The following is a 17,618-nucleotide window of genomic DNA, read 5'->3' as shown; positions in this document are numbered from 1 at the left end:
ATTCATGATATGCGTCGGTACTTTCCTTGTGAATTCTGTACCTGCCTAAGTATTATTGACTCGGGTGCGAGTCGGTCTTTCGTATCTCTGGCTTTTAGTCAGCACCTTGGTACTGATCGGGAATTGATGAGTCGACCTCTGAGGGTTTCTATAGCTGACGAGAAAGTGATATATGCCGCGGACGTGATTCGAGGATGTGTGCTCGAGATTTTTGGTGTCGAATTCCCTATAGATTTGGTACCTATAGCTATGGGGGATGTCTGCGTTATCGTGGGTATGGACTGGTTGAGTAAGTTTGGGGCAGTTATTGACTGCGAGAGACAACTGGTGACGATTCGAGATCCTAGTGGGGGAGTGCTTTCGGTGTATGGCGAGGGGACCCGGTGCGGGTCCGCGTTTTGTTCGGCTGCCAGGGCGAGGCAGAGTTTGCAGCAGGGCTGCAATGGATTCGTAGCCTACGTGACGGATACTCGAGTGGCCGCGGGGAGGCCCAATTCGGTGGATGACGTTCCTATTGTATGCGAGTTTTCGGATGTGTTCCCCGAGGAGTTACCAGGTGTGCCTCCGGAAAGGCAAGTGGAGTTCCGTATCGATTTGGTTCCGAGAGCGGCGCCCATTGCCAAGGCGCCTTATCGTCTCGCTCCACCGGAAATGCAGGAGTTATCTTCGCGGCTTCAGGAGCTATTGGGGAAGGGGTTTATCCGGCCGAGTAGCTCACCTTGGGGAGCGCCGATTTTGTTCGTCAAGAAAAAGGATGGTTCACACCGGATGTGTATCGATTACCGGGAGTTGAACAAGTTGACGTTTAAGAACCGGTATCCGTTACCTAGGATCGATGATCTGTTTGATCAGTTGCAGGGGGCATCTTGGTTCTCCAAGATAGACTTGAGGTCGGGTTATCATCAGATGAGGGTTCGGAATGAAGATATTCAGAAGACTGCTTTCAGAACTCGTTATGGACATTATAAGTTTGTGGTGATGCCTTTTGGGCTCACCAATGCCCCAGCTGCGTTCATGGACCTCATGAACAGGGTGTGCAGACCGATGCTGGATCGGTCGGTGATCGTTTTCATTGATTATATTCTGGTATATTCGAGATCTAGGGAGCAGCACGAGGAGCATTTGAGGGAGATTCTTGGAGTTCTAAGGTCGGAGAGGTTGTACGCCAAATTCTCCAAGTGTGATTTCTGGTTACGAGAGGTCCAGTTCCTAGGGCACCTCGTTAACCAGAACGGAATTTTGGTCGATCCGGCCAAGATAGAGGCAGTGATGAGATGGGAAGTGCCGAGATCGCCCACAGAGATCAGGAGCTTTCTGGGTTTGGCTGGATATTATCGCAGGTTTATCAAGGATTTCTCCAAGATCGCCGTGCCACTCACTAGGATGACTCGAAAGGGCGTCGCATTTTCGTGGGGACCGGAGCAGCAGTCCTCATTCGAGACCCTTCGTCAGAAATTGTGCGAGGCCCCGGTGCTTGTACTCCCGGAAGGGATGGAAGATTTTGTGGTGTACTATGATGCATCTATATCGGGTTTAGGGGCGGTGCTTATGCAGAGGGGGCATGTGATAGCGTATGCTTCGAGGCAGTTGAAGCCTCATGAGTCGAGATATCCCACCCACGACCTGGAATTGGGGGCTATGGTATTTGCCCTCAAGATCTGGCGGCATTATCTTTATGGGGTTCGGTGTACCATCTACACGGACCACAAGAGTCTGAAGTACTTGATGGATCAGCCAAACCTGAATATGCGACAGAGGAGATGATTGGATGTGGTGAAGGATTACGATTGTGAGATCCTGTACCACCTGGGTAAGGCTAATGTGGTAGCCAACGCGTTGAGCCGTAGGGTGGAAAGCGCCCCGATCTTAGATATTTGTATGAGGTTGACGGTGATGACCCCGATTTTAGATACCATTCGAGGAGCTCAGGCTGAGGCTGTGAAGCCAGAAAACCAGAAGAGGGAGCGGGTTGTGGGTCAGGTATCAGGATTCGTTACGGGTGGTCGAGGGCTTATGACTTTCCAGGGTCGGATTTGGGTACCGTTTGTGGGCGGTACGCGCACTATTTTGATGGAGGAAGCGCACCGATCGAAATTCTCGATTCATCTCGGGGCTACGAAAATGTATTTGGATCTAAGGAAGGAGTATTGGTGGCCCTGTATGAAAAGGGATGTTGCATGGTTTGTCGAGAGATGCCTGACTTGTCGGCAGCTTAAGGTCGAGCACCAGCGTCCACACGGTAAGTTGCAGCCACTAGAGATTCCCGAATGGAAGTGGGAACAGATTACCATGGATTTTATCACCAAATTGCCGCGGACTGCGAGGGGAGTCGAAGCGATTTGGGTGATCGTGGATAGATTGACGAAGAGCGCTCATTTTCTAGCCATCAGCGAGAGCTCTTCTGCGGAGAAGTTGGCGGAATTATACGTGAGGGAGGTGGTATCGCGACATGGGGTTCCGATGTCGATTGTGTCAGATCGTGATGTGCGTTTTACTTCCAGGTTTTGGAAGTAGTTTCATGAGGAGTTGGGTACGAGACTGCATTTCAGTACCGCATACCACCCGCAGACAGACGGACAGAGCGAGCGGACGATCCAGACGCTTGAGGATATGCTCCGTGCATGTGTTTTAGATTTTGGAGGGAGCTGGGACACCTATCTGCCTTTAGCAGAGTTTTCATACAACAACAGCCATCATTCGAGCATTGGTATGCCACCCTTTGAGCTGTTGTATGGTCGGAGGTGTCGTACCCCCGTCTGTTGGGGAGAAGTGGGGCAGAGGGTGATGGGTAGCACGGAGATTGTACTCCAGACGACCGAGCAGATTCAGCAGGTCAGGCAGAGGTTGTTGACTGTGCAGAGTCACCAGAAGAGTTATGCGGACAGGCGGCGGTCCGAGCTTGAGTTTCAGGTTGGCGACCTTGTGCTCCTAAAGGTCTCTCCTTGGAAAGGGGTGACACGATTCAGGAAAAGGGGCAAGTTGGGACCCCGGTATATTGGACCCTTCAGCATAATTGCTAGGGTGGGCCGGGTAGCCTACCGGTTGGAGCTACCTGTTGAGTTGGGGCAGATTCATGATACCTTTCATGTCTCGCAGTTGAGGAAATGTATTGCCGACGAGTCGGCAGTGGTGCCATTGGATGATATTCAGGTGGATGCAGGCCTGAACTATGTGGAGAGACCAGTAGCGATCAGGGATCGGCAAGTTAAGATTTTGAGGAACAAGGAAATACCCCTGGTACAAGTGCAGTGGCAACATCGGATGGGGTCCGAGCTGACGTGGGAGACCGAGTCTGAGATGCGGGATCAGTATCCGGAGTTGTTTTCGGTATGAGACTTCGGGGGCGAAGTCTGATTCTAGTGGGGGAGAATTCTAACAGCCTGAAATCCAGGTATTCTTCTTTTGGCCTTGCATCTTGGTTAAGTTTGTGAATTAGGGTTTTCATGGTAGGCGAGTACGCTGGGCGTACAAGGCGTACGTTGCGCATACTCGCGCGCCTCATTTTGGACGCGTTTTCCCTCAGGTACGCGGGGCGTACCCAAGGTTACGCCCGGCGTAATGTATTCAGACCCAAACCCTAAATTCCTTTGATGGGGCTATATAAGGAACATGTGGTTGGTCTTTTCAGCCACCATCCCTCAGAGTGAAACCCTAAAAAGAGTGTACCCTCGTTCCTAGGCCATTGTGTGTGTATTCTAAGCTTGGTGGTGCCATTTCAAGGCTGCATAGAAGAAGAAGAGCTTGTTGGAGAGGCTAGAAGTGGTGCTCAAGTGTAGATCTGAACTTTGCAAGGGCTAAAGCTTCATTTCCAGGTATAAAGTTCGGATCTTGTCACTTGGTTCATGTTGTATGCTTAAAAGGTCATTTTCTAGGGTTTAAGTCCCAAAGGTGGAGACTTTTGTGCAAATGGCCTCCATAAGCTTAGATACTTCATATTCCTGATCTATTGGAGTTGTAGACTCATAAAAATGGCATCTTGGACGTGGGGATTTCACCATGCATGAGATCTAGGTCCTTGAGTTTGAATAAAAGGTTGTATTGTGATGTTGGAGCCTTTACAGTCGTGCCAAGGCTTAAAGGTCTCGACTTTATGGGTTAATACACATTAGAAGAGTCGGATCTAGAAGTGGAAGTAATGGCTTAACCGATTAAGACCAGAAATGGAGAGTGGCTGATTTTGGGGGTTACGCTGGGCGTAACTCCCAGTACGCGCAGCGTACTGGGTGGAGACCCCGATCAGGGAGGGGTTGGCGATGTACGCCCCACGTACATCTAGAGTATGCCCCGCGTACTCTCAGGGTTTGACTTTGGTTGACTTTTAGGGTTTTGGTCAACTTGAGGACCTTAGGTCAAGGAAGGGTAAAATGGTCTTTTACCCTCTGAGGAATGATGATAAGGAGTAAATTTCTAAGTGGTGGAAGTCCTTGTGTAATATATGATATTTTTATGTTTAGGCGAGGTTGAGCCGTCGTTCGGGGTCGGTGTTAGCAAGGACTCGAGATCTTAGACTTTCCACGAGGTGAGTCTTCTCACTATACTACACCCGGAAAGGTTTGACTGTGTGACCGGAAGGTCGGATTTGGTATGAGATATATGTGTGATAAGTTAATCGTTATATGTGCCATGTATGATATGCTTGATATGGGTCGGAAGGCATTATGTATGGGCCGGAAGGCAAATATGTTATTGGCCGGAAGGCGTTGTAATGTGGACCGTAAGGTTGGCATGGGTAGGACCGGAAGGTTTACCCAGTCGGGACGGAAGTCCCCTGAGACACAGGGACCGGAAGGTCAGGGCCTGGAAAGGCGTATGTGTGTAGGTTGTATTTTGGGGAACTCACTAAGCATTTATCCTTACAGTTGTTGTGTTACGTGTTTCAGGTACCAGCGAGGACCGTGGGAAGGCGCCGGCGTGATCTGTACACACTGATAGGGGATTTATGATCTTGGGATTTGTATGACTTGTTTTATGACATGTTACATTGGATTTTTATGCTTTATTTTGGATGTAAATACAATTTTTAGAATTTTAAAAAAAAATTGTTTTAAAATTTACATTGCTACAGTAATGCTTACCCTACTTTAAGTATAGTTTATGTTTAAGTTCAATATTGTTATTATGAACTTATAAACAATAAATATATTATGGAACAAAATTAGGACAGAATAGCAAGAAATCACACACATATCTTCTTCCTCTCTCTTACACACACCTGGATGGGGAGTTCTTCCTAGGAGGTAATGAAAATAAATCCACTAAAGAAGGTAACATAGATGCATAAAATTTAGGTTTTCAAATTGTGGTCCCCTAGGACCTGTTTTTGTGTTTATTTATGATGTTTTTCTCTGTTTCAGCTCCGACATCTCATGTTTCTTCACCTCCAGATTATCAGTTACCCTCTTATAAGTTATAACTATCATATGATCAACTAATTGCATTTCATTTTTTGTGATGAAGGACTTCATGAAGGGGTTGATATTGTCATAGAGGTCATGGATAGAAATATAACTACATGTAATTTTGAAAGGATGTCAGTGATGACTCTTTGGGCTACTATAGGTTGCAATTTTTTTGTAACACAGTTACACTGAAGTGTAAGGCTTGTGAAGACTGTTTACGTGGTGGATGTAAATCTGTAACACATTTTTGGCATTCCTAACTTTTTGTAATTGTTTGTATTTTTCATTTAAGACCTCAAACTCATTGGAGGTCCATTATATTATGTATAACGGAAAAAATTTATGACGTTAGTATTCACGGCTAAGGAAACTCCAAGCATATGGTGAATAGTTACCAAATAACGATATTTATATATTCATGTTATGTGATCATGAAATTTGCCACCTTATTCCTTATGTATATATATATTGGTCAATTAGTTTACAGATAACAAATTAAGGAGGGTGTCATATTATATTAGAAGCTTAGAAAACAAGAAATCGTTGTTAATGGATTGATGGCAAGAAATGGAATTTGAGCAATAATTGTTACAGAATACTTTTTATAACATCAAACAATGTTAAAAATAAATTGTAAACCAATTTATAGTATATACTACACATCAAATAAGCAATCAACTTATTTTATATTAATTCTCCCGTTTATCCCTTGCAAAACGGAATTAAACGCAAGGATGAATTAAAAATATTAGTTTTAGATTGCGAATGTAAACTTAACAATACCACATCTAATGTTGTATTCAATAAATCTTTAGAAATTTGTGATTAACGACAATTTTTAAAAATATGTCTAATAGTTTTTTTATTAGTATAAATTAAGGTACTTATTTATTTATAATTTTGGTCGTATTTATTTTAAAATTTTACTTTAAAATAATTAATGTTTATGAGATATTATTTTATTAGAAAACAAAATTATGTTTCTACTTCTAAAATCTATGTAATTTTAATTTATCAACCATAGTTTGCACGGGTTTCAACATACTACGTTAATGTAATAATTATGAAATGGTTCTGTATGATGAATTTGAAAACATTACAGAAATAGTCCTCATAAAATAATAAAATTAAAAAAAATGTTTTGTCTTTTATATTTTGCAAAAATTGACAAAATTAAATAAGAATGTTATTATATGTATCTCTCATTCACATAAAAACTCATGGAAACAATTGGAAGGGGGTTAAATATGTAGAAATTAGCCTTAAATAATAATAACAAAAAATATAAAAGTTATAAAAAGTTACAAAAAATATAAAAGTTATAAATATGTATCTCTAGGCGTGTTTGTCAAAAATAAATAGTAGCGGGTAGCTTTTAGCTGTTAAACACTATGTTAAATAGCATTTGGATTTAGAGCGTTTCATTTAAACTAAATGCTAGAAATTTGTAGTGTCAAACGAGACTTTTTATTTAAAACGGAACGTTTTGTCAAACGTAGAAGCTAGCTTCAAACGCTCCCAAATACTCCATACCAAACATGCAAATCTATGAAGTAATAAAACTATAGAAATTGTCCATCTGTAATATTGTAAAAAATATTTACAAAAATAGTCCATATGTAATATTCAAATTACAAAAATGGTCCTTATGTCATTATACTTTCCATTAAATAACATTTTGTATTAGTTTATTCACAAAAAATTTAGGATTAACACATCACCGCAACATTGGCCATCGCCTCTATTTATTATACATATATAAATAATATGCATTAAAAATATTTTGTGTTTTCCTCTAATTGAATTTTTCTTTTGATCGAAACAAAGCAAGAAAAGAAAATTCGTCGAAATAAAGATTGAAAAAAATGCCAGCAATCGAAAAGTGATTGGGTGGAAAAGCGGTGAAGAGAACGGGCGAAAAACACGTAGCATCAAAAATCGTTCAAATGGCATAAATTGACCAGAACACAAAATCGGGAAACAAATGCCAAAAGAAACCATGCCCCCATAAAAGAAGGACTATTTCTGCCAACCCCTTAGCTACTTTACTGTAGCTAAGGGTGGATAACTTATATATATATATATATATATATATATATATATATATATATATATATATATATATATATATATATATATAATTTACATTGTACAAGTGTTGTGTTTAATGGTAAAGCATCAAAATAAGTGGATAGATGAGTTAGAGAATATAAAAGAGTAAAAAGTAGCAGTACTCATAATCAACCTAAAAAAACAAGTTGGGCTAGCCCACTTGGTTAATATGATGTCTAACTAGGAGTTTCTAACCAGGAGGTCCTGGGTTCAATCCCAGGCAAGTACTAACATAGCCATTCCAAAAAAAAAAAAAATCTTAGACAGTAACAAAAAATCTTTGACACAATTAACCTAAAATCACTTCAACTTTCTATGCATTTACAGCTAATCAATATTTACGACGTTCAATGGTGAAGCTCGCTGCTGGTGATGCACGTGGTATTGGCATGTGCAGCAAACATCGAAGCATCTTTACTTCTTCATTAACAGAAACATGAGAATGAAGCTCTATCCGTGCTTTCTTTAGCACAGGTGACTTAACCATGATGAGCTTCACAAACTCCATCTCAAGAACATGGTTATGGAAGTTTGTTATCTCCAGCTCTTTAAGATGATCCAAGTTGATGCCCAAGTAGTCTTCTTGAATATCAGGCAAGTTATTGAAAGTTTGTAGACTACACTGCCGATCATGGTCCCAACAAATCTAAATCAGAAAAACATGTCAAAATTGTAAGTAGAATCATGAAGATCTATTAAAACCATGTGTGATAGTATGTGGTTGTTGATATTTACCTCCACTTTGATCTTCTCCATATTTGGAGAGCTATTGATCACACATAGAACAGTCGAAAGCTCAAGGAAACACACACCAAGAACAAGTACTTTCAAGTGGGGTAGTGAAATGGGGAGCTTATGTGGCATACTACTACTACCTGCACCCAAGTCCTTTAACCAAATACTAAAAATAAGATTAAAAGTTTAAAACACGAATTTTTTTTTTTCGCATGAGACAAAACAATAGGTTGGGTTTTACCTTGATATACAACTTGTGGATTTTCAGAACCTGAACTAAAGGTAAACACTTAAAAAGCTTAACCAAATCACACTCGGTAAGCACTGTACTTCTATAGTCTCTAGCCTGCATTTAAATAATAAGGTATTTTATTTAATTGAAAAAACTTAGTTCATAAGTAGTTATACGCATTGATGCACCTTAATTACTTACCCAAGTAAATTCCTCAAGGAGGGGGCAATTGGTAAGGAATCGAAAAAGCATCTTGTGAGTGATATCAACCTCACAAAAGCGTAGGTTCTTCAACCTACTAAATCCCTTATTCATTAATGGAAACTCAAAAATACAATACGAGAGATCTAGGTGCTCTAATCCTTGCAATGAAAAGAAGGAACGGGGTAACAAGTAGCTGTCAATTCCCAAAATCTTGAAGATGAACTTCTTGATATTATTGTCCTTTGAAAGGTGAAGTATTATCTGATCAATCTCACTATAAATTTCAGTTTCTATAATAACATGGAAACTGAATTCCAATATTGGAGCCCTGCGTAACAACAAAACGTGGAAGACGGCATTGACAAACTTATATATATCGACTTCTTCGTTTCCAGATAATACAACCATAGATGATGCAACCATAGCATCCCGATTCACGTTCACATCAAATGCAAGTTTCGGCATGCTTGTCCAATAATACCTCCATTTCCTTGATAAGATGCTTGTCCTCACTGCATCTCGGATTGGCATATAAGTAAGAATTTTCTCAATTGTGTCCTGAGGAAGTGCGCTAATTCTATCCCTCCTCTTGCCTTTACCTTTACCTTTCATCTCTTCTCTTGATGACTTGACTTTCTCTAAGGCTGCAAAACCAAATAGATTTTCTTGCTTAATTTAATACAAATCTAACACAATATTAAAGGGAATTGGAAGTGGTTGCTTCAAACCAAGATACAAATAATTGAACTAGAAAACAAATATATTTTAATGAATAATCAAACATGTTCATGCTCAATAATACTAAATATGCTCTACCTTAATACTAGAGTCATAAATCCCTTATTATATCTAACATGATGTCTGCTTTACAATACAAGATCTCCAATAAGTAATCGATACTCATGCCCGCTGTCTACATCTAAAATAAATTATATATCAAGGGTAACACCAGAGGTGCAGAAATATCAAGACGAGAGGAGGAAAAACGAAAGGAAAAGACTGCTGAAGTAGATTTGCCCTCTTTAATATTTACGAGTGTGATTGTTTGTGGTTTGAGTCGGTTTATTAATCCTATATATTCCACTAAATATTATAATACATTCCTCAAAAGAATCGAACCCAAAAGAATGTGATTGTTTGTGAAATTGCGTTCGTTTCTGTAATTGAGTAGGAGAATCGCCGACAGAAGTTTATCCAGCAAATCCGAAAACGATGAAGAGCTAGTAGACTTGCCTTGATCTGTTGGTTTTTTCTGATCGTTTTTCGAACGTGTTGAAAGCGGAATGAAATCACTCTAAGCTGTTGAAGTCGGAACTAGTATAACTGAAATCACCGGCGATTGTGCTAGGGCATGGAGATGACGTGTGGGGAAAGGGGCCGGTCGATGGCTTTTTTTTATTATTTTTTTAGTCGTTAAATCAGATTTATGGACTGTTTGGCAGGATCTGAATTATTAAGATCTGAATTTTTAAGATGTCTGAATTTTTAAAAGAGTCTGAATGTTTAAGATCTGAATTTTTATCATGCTGTTTGGTTGAAACATCTGAATTTCTGTCTGAATTATAAAAATGACCATTTTACCCGTCTGTATTTTTTTTCCGAATTCAATGTTTCTGTTTATAAAATAATTGTTTATAAAATAACCAGACCAACTTCCTGAGTAATTATAAAATACATACAAGCACTATACAAAAGCCAAATTAAACAAAAATCAAAATTAAACATAAATATTTGACAAATCTATCCAATAAAGAAATCTATAGAAGTACATTGTTATTTCTTAGCAGAATTAAACATAAATATTTGACAACACAGCTCTTGGTAAGTTTTTTCTTTCCTACCCCTTCATGTTCCTTCTCTTCTTGCATAATCATTCTCCATGCTCCATCTATGTCTAGTAGAACTTTGAAAAAACTTAAACTCATCCTGGTTGTTGTAGCTCACGGAAAAATACATACAAGCAACATAGAAAAAGAAAAATGTCTAACCAAATTAAGTATCTAATTTGAATTTACAGCTGAAAAAGAAACATACCTCAAAAGTTTATGCAAGCAATGACACAAAAACTTTCTTTGGTGTAGGGACCTTTACTGGAATCATCTTGATTGAAATGAAAAGTGAGATATCAAGCACAAACTCCGGCCCATTTTTCCTAATTCCTACTTTTCTATGTATTCAATCTCATAAATTTGCAATCATTTCAAAAGTGAACCACAAACTTTATTCATACGATCTCAACCAAAGTTCTCATACAGAAACGAAATTGAATGTCTCTTAAGAAGGAGAAAATGCCTACGGGAATAGAATCAGTAAATGACAAACCTAATTTGTTCTCTATGGGATTTTAGACAATATGTGATTTTGTTAAAACATTATGTTGGGAACAGAAGGAAAAAAAAAAACATTACCAAGAGTTGTTGTCGACGACTTTGAGGGAGCTAGAGGGTGGCACTCCCGACGGCGTTGGCGGAGGCGGCATCGCGGGACGAGGCAGTCGCCGGCTGGTGGAGTATTGCAAATCGGAGATGAAAACGGAGCATCGATGACTGGGAAAGGGGAAAGGGAGGAAAGTTTACCTGTTGTTGCCGATGAAGGGCTAGAGAAGTGGAGAGTCGACGAACGGCAAGGGGCGAGGCGGTGGCCGGCTGATGTCGAAGGGGATATCAAATCTTGTACGATCGATATGCAGTGGGAAGGATGGGTCGGCGTTTGTAAGAAAAAGAAGAGGGAAACGAGTGGAATACAGGGCAAAAGAGGAAGACGCGTTCTATTTTTTTAATTCAGACACGTCTCAAGATCTGAAATATTAAGAGGCATCTTACAAATTAAGAGCCATAAATTAAGATGTTACCAAACAGTCTGGATCTTAAAAATTAAGAGATTGTCTCTTAATTTTTCAATTAAGAGGCTACCAAACAAGGCCTTACACTATTCGGGATTGCTTTTCAAAATATTTTTTGTTTTTTTTTTTCGAAAAATCGATAATTTCAATTTTTTTTTGGGCAATTTAAAATATTTTTTATTTAGTTTTTTTTTAAAAAAATTATGTAAAAGTGTGACTTTTTGAAATCCTATTTAGCTTTTTAATTCTAAGAGCTTAATTTTTTTTGAAGTGAGCACTTTTAAATTTATTGGTTTTTGCCGCAACAAAAACTAATTTAAAACTTTTTTTCAAATAAACTAATTTTACCACCATCCAAACTCAATATGCATTTTTATCCAAAATTATTTTTGAAGTTTAAAAAGCAATCTTAAACTCCCTTATAAACTAGGCAAATACATTTTGAATTTTTTTCATAAAAAACCTCACATTTTGATTTTTTTTCTTTTCTTTTTAGACCAAATTTTTTTTTCCTTTTCAAAAAAACACTTTATATATATATATATATATATATATATATATATATATATATATATATATATATATATATATATCATCCAATCCGGTTGCCAACAGATAATTTGAGTTTTTTCCATAAAAAAAACCTTATATTTTGTTTTTTTCATTTTAGGCCTATTTGTCTTTTCAAAACAAACCAACTTTAACATATTCTTTGTTAATAGAGTTGGTTATGAACAGATAACCCTATCTCCTGCTCACGTTTGCCCTAAGCATCGATACCAAAAAGAATAATTGATTATAAAACCCTAGATCATGTTCTTGTGTGACATCCCCAAAATCTCGGCCAGAAAATATCATTTTAATTTATGCTTTTAAAATAATTTCAGAGTAAATTCATTGATTTAAAAGAGTTGCGGAATTTGTTCCCAAAACAAAATATGATAAAATAAAGTTTATTAAAACATTTCATCAAGAGATGCATTTTCATTATATAACAATATTCGGGATGTCATATACCGATAAACAGACCAAAAGCATAAACAACAAAAGATAGACCATACAAAAGTTACATATAACAACTGGTCTAATATCAAAAGATCTTGATAAGTCATCCAACTTATGCTCTCGCGCCACTACCTGTAATACAACAAAACTGAGTGGGTCAGGCTTGGGAGTCTAGTGAGCATATAGGGTTTTCAACCCACAATAAATAATTATATTTAATTTCACCAACCAACAATAACCCGATTACTCATTTCCATTATCCTCACTTTACGTCCCTAAAACAACATCTATCATAAGGGACCTAATCTAGGAATTTCATCGAGATGGACTTTACCGAGAGGGGTTTCCTCAACAATAAAAGTCTCAAGGCAACCATGAGGGGGATAGAGTACACTGGTGAACACATCGTTCACAACACCTACAGGTTATGAGCCTGCTAGCGCTCCACGGGACTGTCTAGAAAGAGTCTGTGGTCGTTATCCATACTCCGCTGAATAACTAGATCAACAACAACAACATCGAGGCCTCTCATATGTTTATCACACATCAACTATCTACCCATGTTCTACCCAACATTTTAGTAGATAAAAATATATATTTTTATACATAGTTTAAAACCTGTATAGCATTCTTATTCAATAAATATTCCAAACAACGGATGAGACACATATACATAACACGTATTTCATAGAGAATAAATCATATATATAAGATAGAAGAAAGTGAATATATATTCACACATATAACAACAAAATATACACATAACACGTATTTCGTATAAAATACTTCATAATTATGCGTTAGAAGAAGGTAACTACACACTCACTTGATCAGAAGATGATCGGACAACACTATGACTTGTAGAAGTAGTATTCTTCGGTAGATCTGGAAGATCTTCACAAAAACCGGGCTTCTCGCGAGCAGTGCTTCGGCTCGGGAATTGCACTCCTCGGGATCTCCGGGGCTTCGGGACTTGCTTCGGGGCTCGGGATTGATACCGGTTCTGTCGCGAAACTTCGACAGATCATAACTTCTTCGTTATAACTCGGATTTCGGCATTCTTTATATATTCGGAAACCTCGTTTCAACTACTACAACATTATCCATAGATATCAGTTTTATCTAATATTTCATTTTGACGCTTATTTTTATTCTTAATTAAATTAAGACACACAATTCAGCACAAAACACATAATACTCAAATAATACACTTCTATTATTTCAAAACGGGTTACAAAGGTTAACCTAGACTATTGTATCAACATTAATGACAAGCCCAGAAACACAGTCGTTACATCTTGCTTCTTATTTTTCTTCTTGTACACCATATTGGATCCCTTAAAATTGATTTTTTTTTATTAAACTAAGAGCAGAAAGTTAGTAAGAAATGAAGAAATAGAATCATGCTATTGTGAGGATGAAACTCCATTATTTACCTTATGTCTCAAGGCTAGAGGTGTACATATACTAATTTTGATTTTTTAGAAATTGATTTTTAAAAAAAAACTATTTTGTCTATACCGGTTTTAGTTACAAGTGTTTAGGTTTTTCGGTTTTTTTAAATGAATTTGTATTAAAAATAATTGGTTTCATTGGTTACAAAAAACCAGTTGGACTTTGGTTCGATTAGAGTAAAAAAGAATCGGGAAAAAACCGGTTTCATATATTTATTAAAACCTAAAGTGAGGCAATTAAAAAGCCCATGAATTTTAAAACCCTTAATTACGGCCGTTTCCGTCTCTTCCTTTCGTCCGTTTCTTTCCTGGTATTTCGTTCGTTCTTTTTTGCGTTTGGGCTGCCAAGGGGAGAAGTACTGCACGACTATTTTGGTGGATTACACTTGATACGCAAGAGAAAAAAAACATGAATGAAGTGAGGCTAAGGGTGCATTTGGTTGTGGAAAATATTCCAGCTTTTTAGGAAAATTTTCCAAGAAAAATGGAAATTTTGAAAATGCGTTTGGTTCGTTCAGTTTTCCAAAGTTTTATAAGAAAATGAAAATTTTCAGTTTTCCAAATTGTATGTAAGTTAGAAAAGCGAGTTCTACAGTTTTCCAAAGTTTTGCAAATTTCTAAGGCGGAAAATGAAAACTCCACTGCTTCCAACCAAACGCATTTTCTAAAATTTTCATTGCAAACTAAAAATCAAAACTCAACTCTCTTTTCTGAAAACATTTTCTTAGAAAATAAAAACAGTTTTCCACAACCAAATGCACCCTAAGCGGTTTCCGGCAAGTGGAGAACTCCGGCGATTTGATCCTATTTTCCAGTGGCTCCCTCTTGCAAACAGATCATCATCTCGTGTTTTGCTACTGTACGAATCATTAACCTGGTAAGTTTTAATTTCTCCCCCACTTTTATTTAATCGAGTCCCAAGAAGACTTCATGTGTTCGTGAATACCTTGCTGCCCAAATTCAACAGCTATGCAAGTTATGTGCCTCTCTTTCTGTTAGTGATCTTAAACCCTAACCCTCGACCGAGACATCGATTACATGTTTATGGTGTCCTTCTGTTCTTTCTAGAAAACCCAAGAATATACGTAAGTGAATTCCAAGTGTTATATGTTCCCAATGATGATTGTATGACTACTACCCTTGTCTTGTTTCCCGTTTAAAACAGAAGTACTGGAGGTGTTTTTCCTCTTTTTGTTTCACGTTGCTGTCATAGTCCCATTTATTCTAAGTCTTGAGATCAGAGACATACACCGAGTGAGCCATGAGTCCATGCAGCTCCAAGATGGGTCTATATCCTATGCAGTTGGTCTCATATCATGCCAAATTTCTTGTTACACAACTCTACAAGAAGAGATGAAAAAAAAAACGAAGTTATATGGTCTTTGGCGACCTGTTGACGGATGCCCCATGCCCATTCTGTTGATCTGTTCATTTTCTAGGTGAATGGGATGTATATACAAATTTAATCTGTTTAAAAATCTTAGACGTGGCCATTATATGTCCATAAGTAAACTTAGGTAAATTATAATTTGGTTAATTGTAGATATAAAGAAAGGAGGACTGTGACAATTGACTATGTATTGGCTTTTGTTTCTTGTTATTAACTCTAATTAGTAATTATTAATTAAAGTGACATGGGATTGGTTTTGAGCTTTATGACTAATTGTTGTAAGGCCATTTTGGGATTATAGTAAAGAAAAAGAAAATACATGCAAATTATATGCACTCATGACATTTAAGAGTTGGAAGATTTATTTAAACAAATTAATTATCTAGAATGTTGTCATAATATTACATGGATGTTTGGGTTAATAAACATTAGTTTATGGTATTAATGCCTAAACTGATTAAATATATTTTTTGATTTTCATTTTCGGGTGTTTTTTTTTTTTTTTTTTGACTAACTAAGAGATTACAAATGAAAAGTTGAATAAGATGTTCCAAAAGCGAAGATAAGTCGATAGACTTTTCATAAAGCATGTACATAGTCAAAACTACTTTCTGGAAACGGCTCGATCGATTAGTCAAATTAGGATAATATTAATTGTTGATTATGTCAATATGTGCAATATGAGATATGTTATTGTTTTGCCTTGTGACATTTGTATGCTTACTAAATTTGGTTGATATGCCTACCTTGGTACTTGATACGATTAACTGCAACTATGATATTCTATATGAATTGTTTGATATTTGATTATGATCTTGATGAGTATCTTTTACAGTATACATGTTATGAATCTTGATTATGATTATACGAATCTTACATGCTTGTACTTGATTTACGATCAATTATGCGGGGTTATGCGTAGAGGATAAGGGTAGAACCTAATACTTAGCTTGAAACCCTATCCAGATATCTTCGAGCATGGTTGGTTGAAAAATACCTTCTAGGAAAAGAGCTTAAGTCATTTACGAGTTGTTCGGTCTTTCTAGATTCCTGTGCGACACATGGTACGTGTACACTTCAGTGTTTGCAGACCGGAGTAATGTTGGGCATTCGAACGAGGCTTGTACAAGCATCACGTAAGTGTTGGGAGGTGTCGGATGAATGTCACCGCTTCACCAACATCAGAATGACACCGTGATTTGTTTGTACATTGCATAGTCGGAGTAGTGAAAGTGGAGTCTTGGGGTCGGTGTTACAGGTGGGAGTCGCGAACCACCTAAAGCATTTGGTTGGCCAGACACACAAGTAGCGAAAGGGTTTTCCCTTTGTGGTTAGGTATCACTATGAAACTACCTACGACTATACGATTATGATACATACTTTTGATATGACGCTATATGATTACACTATGATTATGCATGAAATACGATCGATGCGAATAGATGATACAATATTTGAATGATTGGATGATATGTGAATGATGATTGGTTAATGATTGATATGCAAGTTTTGTTTATATGGTTATAATTTGAATGATTGACCCGTTAGAGGATGGTAAGTTTTCCCTTTGATTGTGTATAAACTCTTATTGGCTCACGAAGCATTTGCTGACACTTGTTTCTTTGCTTTGTGCCTTTATGATTGGTACAGGTAGCTTAAGAGCTAGCTTGGTGAGATGGAGTCACTTTTGGGTAGTTTATCCTTAGAATAAAAATGTCACTTGGATCTGTGGCGGATCCAGGATCAAAGTAAAGGGGTATCCCAAATACATAAAGGGGTATCTCGACAAAAAAAAAATTGTGTAATACACAATAAGAAAAAAAAAATTCCAGAAAAAATTACACTACTAATTTTTTTTTTAGGGGTATCCCGGGCTACCCAGGATACATAGTAGTTCCGCCAATGACTTGGATACATTATTTATTTTTTGATACTTATCCTTCCACTACAGTTAAATACTTTTGATATTTTGGTTTTGGATTGAACGTAACATTGTGGTTTGAAATAAACAATGTTTATAGGCTTCCGTTGCATTTTCCGTAAAAAGATTTTAAAAATAAATGAATAAAAATCATGAGTTACACTAAAGTAAAAAATAACTAATGTTTAAGATCCTTCGCACATACAATGCCTAATAAATTTACTGTTCGTTATAAAACATTGATAAATATTTGAAACAAAATGAGTTTAAAGGTAAAAAAAATATCAATTTACTTGTAAAACTGTCAAATACATTCTTAAAATA

General features: G+C 37.5%; 1 protein-coding gene across 1 annotated transcript; it reads right to left on the bottom strand.

Moving 5' to 3' along the window:
• Positions 1–7,609: 7,609 nt before the first annotated feature.
• LOC111896492 (F-box/FBD/LRR-repeat protein At1g13570) lies at positions 7,610–10,046 on the bottom strand. The gene is made up of 4 exons (XM_052771329.1): positions 8,680–10,046; positions 8,488–8,592; positions 8,247–8,399; positions 7,610–8,157 (listed from the first exon to the last, which is right to left on the bottom strand). The coding sequence occupies exons 1-4, from the start codon at positions 9,292–9,294 to the stop codon at positions 7,843–7,845; spliced, it is 1,188 nt and encodes a 395-aa protein (XP_052627289.1). The 5' UTR covers positions 9,295–10,046; the 3' UTR covers positions 7,610–7,842.
• Positions 10,047–17,618: the final 7,572 nt, after the last annotated feature.

Source organism: Lactuca sativa, chromosome 4 (genome assembly GCF_002870075.4).
Source record: "Lactuca sativa cultivar Salinas chromosome 4, Lsat_Salinas_v11, whole genome shotgun sequence".
NCBI lineage: Eukaryota > Viridiplantae > Streptophyta > Magnoliopsida > Asterales > Asteraceae > Lactuca > Lactuca sativa.
Note: the sequence above shows the minus strand (reverse complement) of the source record. Positions and strands in the feature narration are given on the sequence as shown.